Here is a 16,215-nt window from a genome sequence, read left to right as displayed (position 1 = left end):
TATAGAGAGAATTGATTGGAATGGCAGACGAAAATATACAAGTAGGATCCAGTAAAATATTCTACACCCACATGCCCCGCACACACACACACAAACGCACACACTCACAGAAGCAAGCACACTTTTACACTCAGAGATTGGACTCAATTGCGATATAAATTCTTTCAGAATTAAATATAAATATTTCAATTTCGTTGCCACTTATCATTTCGTTTTATCTATACTCATAAATAATTATTTAGTAATGTATAATTTAAACTATTTTTGGTTTGACGTGATATTCAATGAATTTTTCTAAATTTACACAAGTCAATAATCTATAACTCTAAAACTGGAGCAACCGTTCAATGAGCAATTGGCATTTACTCGTCGTCAATACTATAATTTTCAGTGCATCAACGCCGTATGATGCTTCTTATATATATATATATATATATATATATATATATATATATTAATTTATGTTCTTTTCATAGAGTCATAGGCGGAATTTCCCCTTAGACACAGTGTTGCCGAAATACTTGCAACAGAACAGATTCCACGAAAGAAAAACAACAGCCAGATTTTGGTGTTGAAATGGCGACAGGTGAATTGTTTCGCTCGAGGGCAGGAGTGTTCTCTATAGTGTATATTCTCGCAGTTGTTTCCTATGAAATTTCTCTCATAAATCTTTTATTGGCCAGAGGTTAATCTAGACAACTTCCCAAACGTGCAACAACTTGGGAACCTATGTAGTTGCGAAGATAATCTTTTCTAGTTTAGACAGAAGGCCCGAATTTTTTTGGGGGGTGGGGTGGGGGGAGGCAGTCGATTATCAACCCAGAACTGGTATAATTTTTCGACACCGAAAGGATAAAAATCAAAGTCGGCCTCGGCGGAATTTGAACTCAGAACGTAGCGACAGACGAAATACCGCTAAGCATTTCGCCCGGTGTACTAACGATTTTGCCAGCTCTCCGCCTAGTTGTGAAAATATCTCAATTTTATCGCCATAATTACATTTTAATCTCATTCTTACTGTCGAGTCTTGTTTACTTTATAAATCATCAACTTTGTTTAAAGGATTCGAAAATGGAAAGGAAAGCTTTCTTATTTCGTTGACATACTGTATTTACAGTTAATACACCTAAAATATCCTCTTAAAATCACAACCGATAATACTCTTGGATCTCTTATTTCTCCAATTCTTTAATTAGAATCATTATTGTAGAGTTAATCCATTCCCCAATTTAACACCTCTACCTGACTATCACTATTGGAGTGCACTCTGTTCCCAACAGTCGAATCAGGCCTCCAATTTCCAGAAATCTCTCTCTGCCTCCATAAATCAAGAAACCCCTCTGAAGATTTTCATTCAAATCGTATGGTACCCCTTAAGATTTTTATTCAAATCGTGTGGTACCCTCCTTACGGAGATATTGATAACAACATTTGTGATTCCTTTTGAGTATAAGATCCACATCTATATCTAGTTATATTCCTGACGTCACTGCATATCTGTAAGATATTCATGATCCGTGAATGAGGCCTTCCGCCACGCGGCAAACTAGAAACAACAGCTAAATCTTTTTCAAATCCAGCAGTACATATGATAATAAAAAAAAACTAAGCGTATGTGGAAAGATGTTGTGTTGAATAAAGAAAAACTGTAAGGAAGCTGTGGAACAGTTTTCATCATCAGTAACTGATAAAATCAGCTAAACACCAATGAGTTCGATTGCAACACTTACAACGACAGCGACAATTCCATCAATGACATTTAAAACAATATCAACATAAAAGATTTGTAGGCACGTGGTACTTCGTCATGCAAACGCGTTTGCACAACGAAGTACCACGTCCCTACAAATCCTTAATGCTTTAATATCAGCCCCATGAATTCATCTCATATATAAATTAGTATATTCAATAACTTACCACCGCTGTGTTCGGTGGCTATATATGCAAGGCGTTCGCAGGCAACAATGGGTTAGACGAGTGTTGAAGAAGGGGTAACAACCCCGCGAAATATAGCACATACAATGTTTACGCAACTTTGTTTTCCATCACGTTGTCTGTTTACATCTGACGCTTCGATACGAAAAGTTGTAGCAAAAATCGGGGCTGCTTATAAGTTCTATAGTATATCTGAAGAAATCATCTTAACAAAATAATCTCTTTTACTTGTTTGAATCATTTGGCTGTGGCCATGCTGGAGCACCGCTTTTAATCGAACAAATCGACCCCAGGACTTATTCTTTGTAAACCTAGTAATTATTCTTTCAGTCCCTTTTGCCGAACCGCTAATTTACGGGGACTTAAATACACCAGCATCGGTTGTCAATCGATGTTGGGGGACAAACACAGACACAAACATATACACACACGCACACACACACACATACACACATATACACATACATACATACATATATATATATATATATATATATATAATATATATATATATATATATATATATATACACATATATATATACGACGGGCTTCTTTCAGTTTCTATCAGCCAAATCCACTCACAAGGCCTTGGTCAGCCCGAGTAGAAGACACTTGCCCAAGGTGCACGCAGTGGGACTGAACTCGGAACCATGTGGTTCGTAAGTAAGCTACTTACCACACAGCCCAACATTTAAAAATAATTTTGTTAATGATAACCTAAGTCAATATTATATTTACGCTCAGACAACAATTATTGATGTTGCTAATTGTTACGGTATGATAAATTGATTGTTAATCTTAGAGATTTCGTGTTCATGTCCTAGAGTTAAACAAACACAACAACAACAATAACCAAGATCATGCACAAGGGTACAGCTTAAAATATTCATTCTGATAATACTTAATACTGAGCTGATGATACCTGGATTCTAATTGAAGAAGAAATAATATCTCGTAACAATTTGAAACACTCAAATCCATAGTACGAGACTGAACCAATAATATTTGCATGTCTCTGTCACCGCATGAGGTAGAACCTCTACGTTAGGATATCAATGTCGAAGAAATATCAGCTAACCACCCAACAAATATTAACACTGAATTTTAAAAAATATGGTCGCACGCCACCATGTAAATCACCAAAGGTATGAATCAAATTGGACGGTCGCGCATAGAACATCGTTGTGATATACCTCCTGCATAATAAGTGTCTAAATAGTATCGAATAGCGCTGTTAAGTAAATTAGTAAATAGACAAGAATATCTGTACGATCAATAATGACAGTAAATAAGTTTTGTTTGATTTAAATGTAGTGAAAATTATAATAAATAAAGTTGAAATATAGAAACCTGTGTGTGTTTTTGAAGTAGACTTGCTGCAAACAATTCTGCATCGATGAGTCAGTCCAGTATTTACATTAATAATAAATAAAATGAAAATTTACCTAAGAAACGGAATTATTTCTTTATACGTGAAAGAAAATATATAAATACACAACGGAATTTATTACAACAGTGATTACTTAACATCAAATTAATCTATATATCAGGTTGAGTAAAAAGTAAGCAACATTTTCAGCCATGAAGAATTTGGGCCGGATTTTCTAGAGTTTTGAACTTTTAAAAAATATTTTTTTGAAATTGTCTCATAATACAGACTTGCCCAAATGCGCCAATAATTTAACATTGATGTTTTGAACGTTGTTACCATCATCTCAAATGGAACTGTCAAAGCTCGATATTGGAGCAATTTTGAAATTCAACTTTAAAAAGAACGTAAAGCAGCTGAAAGTGCTCGCGATATCAACAAAACGTTTGGTGAAGAAATGACCAGTGAGTGGTCAGCTCGAAAATGGAGACCCAAGCTTTGAAGATCGTGAACGTAGTGGATGCTCATCTGACATCGATGACAGTCAATTGAAGATCGTCTTTGAGAAAGACCCACGTAAAACCACTGGAGAACTGGCGAAAGAACTTCAAGTTAGCCAAAACAACTGCCTGCAACAATTTGCATGCGATTGGAAAATCAAAATCCTCGGACAAATGCGTACCACACGATTTGAATGGAATTCAGAAAATGCACAGATATGAAATATGCTCATCGCTTCTTCTCCGTAAACAGACTGATTCATTTCTCGACCGCATTGTAACTTGAGATGCAAAGTGGATTCTGTACAATAATAAAAAAAAAAACGGTCTTCGCAGAGGTTGGACCAAAAAGAAGCATCGGAAACCTTCCCTAAATCCGAGCTCTTCAAAAAGAAGTTGATGGTAACTCTTTTGTGGTGTACTGCTGGACTCATCCACTATAGCTCCTTTTAAATTAGACAAAAAACCATTACAGCAGAAACATATTGCCATGAAATTGCTAAAATGAACTAAAAACGGCTACTTCTCCGTCTCAGACTGGTCAACGGAGGAGGACCAATCATTCTACATGACAATGCTCGACCACACGTTTCACTAATGACGCTCCAGAATTTGATGGAACTTGACAACGAAGTTTTTCTCCATCCAGCTTATTCTGCAGACCTTTTTCTTGTTGAATACCCCTTCAAAGAGTTCATCAGCTCCAGAACTCCAGATTTTTATGTTACCAGAATAAAGAAACTTGTAACTCGTTGGCAAAAATGGTACTTACTTTGATGAAGAAAATTTCTGCATTGTTGAAATATATTGTGATGAATTTCATGTTTCAAAACATTGCTAACTTTTTACTCAGCCTGAGAGTTAGTATCGAAAGCAGAAACAAGAGGAGCCAATATTTCTGAATTCTTGGAATAAATGAAAGACAAGCCAGTAAACAGCTAGGTAGATATTTCTCAATATTTAAACAAATGCAACTCAGTAGATTTCTCCAAGAATGCGGAAAATTTATTAAGTGATTTGACAAATTAACCGAAGGAATACATTTCTAAATATATAATCAATCTTTGATGAGTCTCGTTATTTCTTGCAACGAGAACAATGACAGAGATGTTTAACGTATTAAAATATTCATCACACAATTACGATAATTCTTCAAACAACAATCTCATTTGTACATCAATTTCCGTGAATGTCATGAATTTTCCAGCATTTATATTATAATCATTTGTGGTGGACCATGTCCATCTGACCAGACTTGATTGTTTATTCATTTTCAACTGAAACAACCAAAATTTGTTAACAGAGAGTCACGAGTCCAGAAATATGAGGGGAAGGGGACTTTCTGTTGAATCTTACTCACTACTTGACGGATAAGAAAATGAAACTCAAAGTTGCATTCGAAGCGGCACAAATCGATCAAGATAGTTTTCTTGACGTCCTAACGATTCAACCGCTTACCCACCTCTACACCAACAATAAAATTCCGATATGCTCCAACACAACACCTACACGCTGGTCCACACCGCCATTTCTGACAACACTTCATAAGATTACATTTCACCACATTAACGTTTTATCACGTGTTTCTCTCCATTTCGTTTCCGCTCGTTCATTTGTTACCAGCCGATTACTCTTTTATATTATTATTATTATTTATTATTATTATTATTTTGGAAGAATATCATCCAAACCATCGAATGTGCACCTTTGCTTTTTTAACACTTGTTCTTCCCGCACTGGTTTTTGACACTTATTTAGGCTTCAGAGTGCGCGTGTGTTCGTGCGTATGAATGTACGCGTGAATATGAATGTATGTACTCATTTATGATATGTAATATATACATACACACATACACACACACACACACATATATATATATATATATATATATATATTATATATATATAATCATAAGTATAGCCTAGGAGAAGTAAAAAGTAACTTGAAAAATTCTTTATGGTTACAGCCGTTCCATCATTGAGAACGGATGTGAGGTTTCAGACTTTAATGCTATTTTGCCTCTCACTTCACCTGACATTAAATGATTATTATGCACGCTATAGTAGTAATATTACTGCGAGGGTTTTCTTAATTTTTCAGGAGCATAGTTAAGTTAAATATCTTCTGAGTTTTATTACTGTTTAACCTGATAGCTGGTTTGCAGCTTTAATGCTTACCACGAGTGAGCTTACTTGTATGCATGAAACTATATATGAATCTATACATGTATCTATATATGTCTCTCTCTTTCACTCTCTCGATACGTGTATGTGTGTATTAGTGAGGTTAGCTTTAACTAATATTATTCCCTTTTTCTTCTACTTTCAGGGCGTGAACCAGAGTGAAAACAGATACCTTTACAAGTGTCATCGTAGCATATACGAAGGTGATCGGATGTTCCTTCAATTAACCTTAACGCCATCGTCGATGTTACGACCATTACAATTGATATTCTTAATGACATAAACTAATTAAGCCTCAATTTAAATGCAGAGATCTGAGTTGAATTAGGAAATTGCCAGTAAATTTGGACGTAGAAAACAACAATCTCAGTTACAACAACAATAACTATTACTACTACTGCTCCTACCACCTCCACCATCAGCGATGTGTACGCCTTCCTATCTATTCCTTGTTCTCTTTATCGCATTCACTGACAAAATCAAAGGTAAGTTTCTATATATTAGTCTCTATTTTTCCTCCCTGTGTATGTTGAGGTCTTAATCCTATTTAGAACCGATAATTATACAGTATTCTTTTGCAATGATTTTCTCTTTCAGCTTGACAGAACATTGTTTTTGTGTGCCTGGAGGCGCAATGGCCCAGTGGTTAGGGCAGCGAACTCGCGGTCATAGGATCGCGGTTTCGATTCCCAGAACGGGCGTTGTGAGTGTTTATTGAGCGAAAACACCTACAAGCTCCACGAGTCTCCGGCAGGGGATGGTGGTGATCCCTGCTGTACTCTTTCATTACAACTTTCTCTCACTCTTACTTCCTGTTTCTGTTGTACCTGTATTTCAAGGGGCCAGCCTTGTCACTCTCTGTGTCACGCTGAATATCCCCGAGAACTACGTTAAGGGTGCACGTGTCTGTGGAGTGCTCAGCCACTTACACGTTAATTTCACGAGCAGGCTGTTCCGTTGACTCGGATCAACCGGAACCCTCATCGTCGTAACCGACGGAGTGCTTCCTCCTTTTGTGTGTCATATAAAATTATTATTAAATAAACAAGAATGATTATTGCGTTATTTTGCTGCTGCCAACGTGTATCTTTTTCTAAAGAATGGACACCACTTTTATGATGTATTACAACACAAGATAAAAATTTAAATACTTAACAAAATATATATTTAAATGTTTACGCATTTGTATATGTTTCGCTTTTTTAAGAAGTGAAAACAAACTGTTACAATTTCTTTTTTATCAAGAATTATATTTCTAATTTTACATAATTTTATTTTGTGAATTTATGATTTCATTATTGATTAGTATGTTTCTGTGTGTGTGTGTGTTTGTGTGACGTTGCTTGTAATTGCTCTCCTGGTGATGCTATACCATTGACAAATTCAACTAGCTGGAACCAGTCTGACTAAAAGATTTCTTTGTGTCTCCTGACTCACCTTTATTTTACTGAATTAGTTTTATGAAGCGATTCATTTTGTTGCCGTTACGGTTTTTGGGAGATTCATTTGGAATTTCATCTTTAAATGTTTTATTTAATTTTTAATTTAAATTATTAGCCTTACAAAAGGAACAATATAATTATAAACGACATTGTTGAACAAGACTGTCCCATCATTCAGATAGAAAAAACCTGTATGTCTGATGAAATCTCTTCAGCTCTAGGAATTCATAACTTTGCATCCTGGCATTTTCGTCACAATATGTTTAACAGTTAATCTATAATACCAACAGGAACTAAAGTTTCAGCCAAATTCGTATGTCATACACGTTTTAATGCGCATAATGTCACAATTAGTCTCACTTGCCTAAAGAATATCGCTCCGACATCGCAATCACTCCCCGGCAACAAAAAAAGTTATACAACTAAACAAGATTTCCTCCAGGCGCCCACTTGCTCCTGACGAAAGCAATCCACTTTCCTGTCACTTGATGGGATTTTGGTTTCTTAAAAGTGTATTAATAGGTGACCCTTAATATACTTGATGGTATCGTAAATAATTATGCAGGATTCGATGTCAATGACTTGAAGAAAACTTTCATTCAACATATGCACACCTTCGCGGAATTTATGAATGTGCATAGATTCCGCTAGAAATCACGGCTTAAAACAGCACCACGTTGGATTATACGTTCCGTGTGTGTGTGTGTGAGAGAGAGAGGGCGAGAGAAAGAGACCTTTATTGCTAAATACGTTTATATACGACTGGAATATCTTTGACAACACGAACAAGGCTGTTCAAAAAAGAAACTTACTGAAGATCAGCAACAACAACACCAATGCTAACAACATCAGAACAAAGACAGCGACAGTACAAGGTCAGAATTGATTCTTTATAGAATTAATTCTTCGGTATGAAATGCCTGCCAAATCTTCATGCCACTCTCTTTGCTTCTCAAAAACGAGTCGCATTGAATAATTCAGTTCTGGATATATCACAGTTAAAACAAGACAGGGATGTCAGGGCTGAAATGCGTCGTCCATGTCACAGCTAGCTTTGGTAGACCACATAAACAATAACAATATGTACAGAAGAAACAAAACGTATTTACGAGATAAACAATGAAAAGAATCTAAAAACCCAGTGTTCGGCGGTGCCACAGCACTACTATTAATCACTCTATGAAATTCAATTAATTTTAATGCTACTTCGAAGCTTCGTTCTGCAAATCGTATATCAACTTATTTAGCAATAAAGATACAATATCTTCAAATGAACCACATCAAAGAGTTTACACTTCACTGCTCCGACATTTTATAATTAACAAAACTAACTTAGGTAAAAGATTAGGTAAAAACAGCAGCAGCAGTATCTCTATCTCTCTCTCTCACTCTCTCTCTCTCTATATATATATATGTATATATATATATATATATATATATATAATATATATATATATATGATGTATGTATATATAGATATAAATCTATATATTTGTACATCTATATATCTATTTCTGTCTGTCTCCTTCTGTAAATATAGAAAATGTGTATGTGTAAGTGTGTGTGTGTGTCTGTACACATATATATATATATATATATATATATATATATATATATATATATATATATATATGTATGTATGAATGTATATATTTCTAAGTGTATGTATATATATATATGTATGTATATATTTATAAGTGTATATATATATATATATATATATGTATGTATGTATGAATGTATATATTTATAAGTGTATGTATATATATATATATATATGTATGTATGAATATACATATTTATAAGTGTGTGTGTGTATGTATATATATATATGCATGCATATATATGCATATACACCCATACATGCACATCAACTTGCTGTCTATTCTCTCTATTTGTCTTTCTTTCTCTCTTCGCCTCACCCTCTCCCCATTTACACATATTTATGCACATATATATATACACCGAGGGAGGGGGAGAAAGAGAACCATATACACTCGCAGACTCGCACTTAGAAATACCTGCACGAGGCATAGAATTAGGTCACACATTTCGGTGTCCAAGCAGAAATCTCATACGTCACTATTAGCATTATCAAGACGCATAGCCACACACACACACACACACAGACACAAACATACGCATACAGACTGTATAAGCACACATATATACGCACATTCATACATACTTAGACATGTACTGCATACACCTACGTATATACATAGAGGATACAGACATGCACAAATGCAGTCTTATACAGAACATATTAATGTAAATGTTTGCATATCTATGCACACACACATATATATATATACATACAGTACACATATTTGTATACATAGATAGATGCGTACCTACAGACATACAAGTCTGCAAGCAGTCTTAAACACGAACATATTTACATACTTATGTGCATGTATATACTGATATAACAACCGACAGACCTACAAAACATACATACTAATATACATGTTCACATACTTACATATGTGCATAAGCATACACACACACACACACATATATATATATATATATATAATATATATATATATATATATATATATATATATAGTACACATAGTTATATAATATATGTATGTACGTATATATATATATATATATATGTATTATGCATATATCTATCTATATATATATATATATGTATTATGCATATATCTATATATATATATATATATATATTATATATATATATATATATCTATATATATATATATATATATATATATATATATATATAATATATATATGCATGGATTCATAGACACTGTGTATATGTGCGCATCAACTGCGGCAGACGACCATTCATTTACGTTTCCCAGTTAAAACCTGTTCTACATCGGTTAGTTGCATTGATGCATGAAAAGACCGGTTGCTTGCGGTGACATATGGAAATATGTTACTGCTGTGAATTGGTTCCTATTGAAGAATTCCATCAATGCCTATATTGGTGCATAGTAGCAAGATAGAACAATGTTTTGGTTAGAATGGGGATTATTATGGTTTATTAATTATTCCCTGCCTTATCCCTAAGTTTTTTCTTTTTTTTTCTTTTTGTGCGTGTGTGTGTGTGAGGGGAAGAAATGGTTTATTTGCGGTCGATTATCTGTGGTAGCTGATCAAAGGATTGCAGATTTACACATGCAAGCCTGTGTGACATACAGGATTCTAATTATATTCACAAATCTCCTGTTAGTAACAGAAAATAACACATTCAAATGACTGAGCGATCAGAATAAGTCTCCGACACGAGAACACTGAACTTGCAGTGTAGTTATCCATCTATGTGATTTAATAACCATATAACAATGCTAATAATAATAACAACAATAATAATAATAGCAATAAGAATGACAACAATAATAATACTTTCTTTTATTGGCCTCAAGGGGGCGAACACAAAGAAAATATGAACAATACAATACAAGGGGCAAGTGGGGTTCTGAACAATGCCGTGTGTAATAACAATAACAAACAAAATAGCAAAACAATTTAACAATAAAAATTCCCCAAACTGTGGGTGTTCTTCATAGGGACAACTGCAGAACCCCACACAACCTGGTTAACCCGACCACCAGATGCACCTAAGCAGGTGTCTCTCCACTTCTCAACTCCTCCGGTTTACAAACAAAAGTTCAGCGTAGGCCTATTCACACAGGCCATCCTCGCCACATGAACCTACTTTTCAACAAATTTACTGGGGAGCAGAACTTCCCTCTCTACCCTCCCTTTCCTTTTCAAGTCGAACTTGAAACGGTCGATGAGGGCTTGGCCGAAGAAGGAAGTGTCTATCTTCAGTACTTTCGGTCTCGTCCACCACACTAGCTCCTTCGCCACAGACAGAGGAAAACTAGCTTTCCTCCCCAACCAAAGGAACGTGGAGTGGCGATCTTCCCGATGGACTCGGCTGATAACCGGATTCGTCCTACACACGATAGCAGCTCCACAAGTCAATAACGCACGGACACTGGACGAGTGCGTACAGGACAGTTTCGTAGCCATGCGCACATCTCGGACAAGTCTGTCTGATAGCACTTCCGTGTCTGTAGAGCTTCCTCAAACCGACAGAACTGCGCGGTAGCACTGCCAGGTCAGGGATTTCTGGAAGTTATTCATAGACCTTGGCTCGAAAATCCTCCGGAAAAGACCGGTTAATTGGTCCCTCCCAACGCCTACAGTTTTCCCCCCAGGACATCATCGCCCTTGCCCGTCACGAAAACCCCATAGAACTCCATAGTGGAACATCCAACGACCATATGCCAAACTTCGTTTCTTGTCGAACCAGGACTGTAGCTCCGTCAATGAGACGAGCTGCGGGAAATCCTGCTTGACAAACGGTGACCTCACCTGTTCCCCGTTAAGAAAATGCTGGAGATGGTGTAGCGTCAGTGTGTGTCTGTGATTTCATTAACCATGGAATGCCCAGTCCTCCACTCAGTGGTTGTTGACAGCAGATGGACCGTCTCACGAGCGGAAAACTTCCCTTCACAGAAAGCAGAAAAGAAAGCGCCCCAGCTGGGTCGGCCATGAAGCAGGGCAAGGTACGACGGTCAGCCCTTAATAGATGACGTAAATGATGTACGCATTCGCCACCTCTGCCCGACCTTTCAAGGACAACTTTATCTCTGACCATTTCTTGGTTAGATTGTCTACCCTGCTCGTCATTTCCCCCACAGAGTTACTGTCCGACTGGAGGTCCGAATCAAAACAAATCCCGAGCAATTTAGTCGGTCCTTCCGTTCAGCACCCTGCAACGCTGTCGGCTGGCATAGACCTGCCTCTCCATGTGCCGAGCTGCAGGCCCACCAACTTTTTCTGATTAATTTTTGCTCCTGTCAGCGCTTCGTACTTCCTTATGATGGAGATGTCCACCTCGATTTCCAAACTGATCGACACTATTACGGTGACGTCGTCCGCATAAGCCGACACGGGCCTTCTGCACCCTAGATCACGCGGGATGCCCCTCGAAATATCCAACTTCCTTAGTAATGACTCGAGAGCCAGCACGTATAGAAGGGAAGAGAGTGGGCATCCTTGACGGACCGAGCGATGCCCATACAAGGCCGTTTACTTTGATCACCGAACGGATGCAGCTATACATTGCAGCGATCCAGCGTCTGAAAACAGGATCGAAACCAGCCGCTGTGAGGACAACCTTCAAGTATTGATGGTCGACTGTGTCAAAAGCTTTTGATTGATCCAAATTGATCAGAGCCCCACCTATGGCATGTTCCTTGCCTACCCTCTCTATGACGTAGAACGTGAGGTGGAGGTTGTCTCGGACAGACCTGTTCGGTATAGCACACGTCTATTTCAAAGGTTTCGCCGGACCTTTGAAAATACAAATTCTATCTCTGCAAAGCGTTTTTGTAGAGTTTCTGGTAGAAAAAAAAAAAGAAGTCTCAAATATTGCTGAGTGAAAGCGAACTCAGATTTTTCTAAATGCAGGCTGAACATATCAAACCACTCGGCCATCTCTTTCCTCGATCAGCGCCCCTTCAATTATAACACACTTGCGGATATGCAGTGACATACACATCGCAATACGTGTGATTCACGTGTTTCGCCGCTCTAGATATCACTCAGATCTATTTATGACTATTTTGATATTGATTAGCTCCTTCAAAATCTATCCAGCAATAAATACCCTACAAAATCTACCCGTAATTAATTACCACATACAATCTACCCGTAAATACCTTTAGATTTTACCTGTAAAGAACTCTTCCCTGAATACTCTACCAGCAAATCTCTTTCTTTCAAACTCGTTTCCCTCGTAATTGTTGCCATAAAAACCTGGAATTAATTTCTGCTTCTCTGGCTCTGTAAATAAGAAATGGAAAAATATATTTGATGGTACCAAACGATTATGCAATGCAAGAAAAATTGGTCAAAGAAAATTGTTTGACTGAGCTTGATAAATGTAAATATGACAGTAGCGACATCTAGTGTGCTACTCACAGCCGATTTGTTTGATTGATTAAAGGAAGCGAGAATGTTTGCTCGATGACTGCCGGATTCATATTCGAAAGAGTAAAATAGAGAACGAACACACCTGCTCTAGTTGTTGTTGTTGTCGGTATTCAACCCTAGGTCTGTCCTGATGGAGAAAATGTATAATCAGATGCATTCAACTTGTGACTCTCCCATCCTTTTTCCTATCAGGAGCATGAATTTTGCTGCTATTTCTAGCATGCCGATTAAAGATGTATTGGCTTCTCCACATGAAATAGTTGTCAGTTTACTAATTTTTCCCGGAATAGTAGAAGTGCCACGAATAATAATTTAGCGAAAATTTGATTGCTCAACAGTGTGAGTGGACAGGTCAAATTACAGGCTGAATTTTAGATCATTTTGTACGAAACCCTTGGAAACAGTGACCTCGCTCTTCGGTGATTTGGTTAAAGTTCTGTGCATAAAACAACTCCTTGCTGTCCACCACTAAATATGAACGTGGATTAATTTTTACTTTGTGTTTGAGAATATTCCTTCCTCTCTACCTCTAAGTCTGTCTCTATATTAAGGGCGGATTAAGGGCGGATTAAGTGAGGTAGCTTATTTATCTAGTTGCATCTCCACGAAGGTGTTATTGTGAATGGGCAAATCTCATTTACGTCGGTTATATTTTTCCACCTGAAGGAAAAAGCTGATATCATCATTCTTACAAAACTGAAGATGACGCTCTTGATATTTATTTAAGACTTAGAAAAAAAGAACAACACCAATAACAACAAGAATAACAACAAAACAGTAATAACAACAAAACAGTAATAACAACAAAACTTTGATATGAATTACTCAGGGTGCCCTTATGCATAAAAATCAATAGCTAAGTATTGTTGAGCATATTTATTACAGTGAGTATAAACAAGAAAATTAGAAACAGGAAACCCTAATGAGAAGCGAACGGTATTTTAGGGATTTTAAGAAGTATGGGAAGCAACTAGTTTCCTGTTTCGATGTTATTTGATCACATTAGGGAAACAGATTCACCGTACATACTGTAGTATTGGTGATGAAATAACCCTGTAGAAATACAGCAAAGTTAGCTCTATGAATATAAAATATTAACAGATTTTTTGCTGGTAAGAACACCATATTTCGTTAAAGCGGCGAGCTGGCAGAAACGTTAGCACGCCGGACGAAATGCTGAAGGGTATTTTGTCTGCCGCTACATTCTGAGTTCAAATTCCGCCGAGGTCGACTTTGCCTTTCATCCTTTCGGGGGTCGATTAAATAAGTACCAATTACGCACTGGAGTCAATGTAATCGACTTAATCCGTTTGTCTGTCCTTGTTTGTCCCCTCTGTGTTTAGCCCCTTGTGAGTAGTAAAGAAATAGGTATTCCGTCTGTCTTGATGTACTGAGGTCAGATTCCGCCGAGGTTGACCTTGCCTTTAATCCTTTCGCGGTCGATAAATTAAGTACTGGTTGCATACTGGGGTCAATATCACCGACTAGGTCTCCTCTCCCCAAATTTCGGGTCTTGTGCCTAGAATAGGAAAGAATAGTATACATGCTTCCAAGTATATTAAAAGCTCATAAGTAAATAGCAACTGCTAGATTTTGTGTTAGCAGTGATAGTTAATCACTTTTAAGTAATCTTAAGGGATTTTCTATTGAATTTAGAGCCAGCACTCAAAATTATGATGTTTCATATATGAATACATCCATGTAAAGAATGCGACCGACGATAGAAAAAAAGGTAATGAGTGTATATGCATATTTCAAGAGTTCTTGTTCTTTCTTCAGTGCACATCCTACACATTAAGCCTTCTGGAGCCCATAGCCACTTAGTTTAGTTGTGTAACACTGTTGGATAGATCAGTGTAGAAGGTAAAACACTGAGGTACGCCTGCATCACCGCAGTCAAACTAATATTGCACAATAAAACTATTCCTAAACATATACCCCGCAATCTTGCCCGCTTTCTCGCAGCCATTTATCTGGAGACGCTAAGTAGGAAAATGTGTAGCGACGACCGTCATTTGATATGGGAGATATAGCAGCTAAATATCCCTCGTATTACAGGCTACCTTCTTTAAAAAGAATATGTATTCATAAAATTTTTTTTAAATCAATGAAAAAGATACGCGATATTGCCGTTGTTGTTATTATTTTTAACTCCTAGGGTACTGCGAAGAAAACATACCAATGATCAAAGACACTCCATCGATGGCCATCATATCCTTTTCCTGTGTGTAGGAAATCAAGGACCATATCCGATGTGACTCCGCCTTTATAAAGTTGGCAGAATGATTTAGGTTAGATTTGGCTGTTGTTTCTGGCACACTGACTGAGTTACAATGTAGAAACTTGTTCGTTAGCGTGATACAAAAAGACGTGATGGGCACGGATAGAATTCATTTAATCATGAGTATGCTGAATCAAGGCTGACCAATAGTTGCAAATCAGTAGTGAATCCACAACAACAAGAATAAGACTATGATTTCTGAGATGGCCATAATGATCATCGTCATCATCATGAGTATGCTGCTGCTACTGATGATGATGATGATGAGGAGGAGGAGGAGGAGGAGGAGGAAGAGGATGCTCTGGATGTACAGGTGTTGGTAACAGTGAAGGTATAGCTTATGACTATGATGAGGAGGAGTAGGAGGAAAGCAAGCGGATGATAATGATCGTGTTTGGTGGTGGTGGTCGTGGTGAAGAACGACGTCTCAAAGTCAAGTAACACATCAAACGAAATAGAGTAGGAAAGAAATTTCTCACCTCGAACGAGTGAACGAGTGTATAAGGGCAGC

General features: G+C 37.2%; 1 protein-coding gene across 4 annotated transcripts in view; it reads left to right on the top strand.

The window, feature by feature from the left end:
• LOC115213946 overlaps positions 1 to 16,215 on the top strand; it is a 1,060,743-nt gene that overhangs the window by 261,988 nt on the left and 782,540 nt on the right. For all 4 annotated transcript variants that reach the window (XM_036504470.1, XM_036504468.1, XM_036504469.1 and 1 more), the window contains exon 2: positions 6,136 to 6,475. In XM_036504470.1, coding sequence (XP_036360363.1) covers positions 6,415 to 6,475 — 61 coding nt within the window. In that variant the 5' untranslated portion in view covers positions 6,136 to 6,414. The remainder of the gene's footprint in view (positions 1 to 6,135; positions 6,476 to 16,215) is intronic.

The sequence above is a fragment of the Octopus sinensis genome, linkage group LG7 (genome assembly GCF_006345805.1).
Source record: "Octopus sinensis linkage group LG7, ASM634580v1, whole genome shotgun sequence".
Taxonomy (NCBI): Eukaryota; Metazoa; Mollusca; class Cephalopoda; order Octopoda; family Octopodidae; genus Octopus; species Octopus sinensis.
The sequence above is the reverse complement of the archived record's forward strand: the minus strand, read 5'-3'. Positions and strand labels throughout refer to the sequence as shown.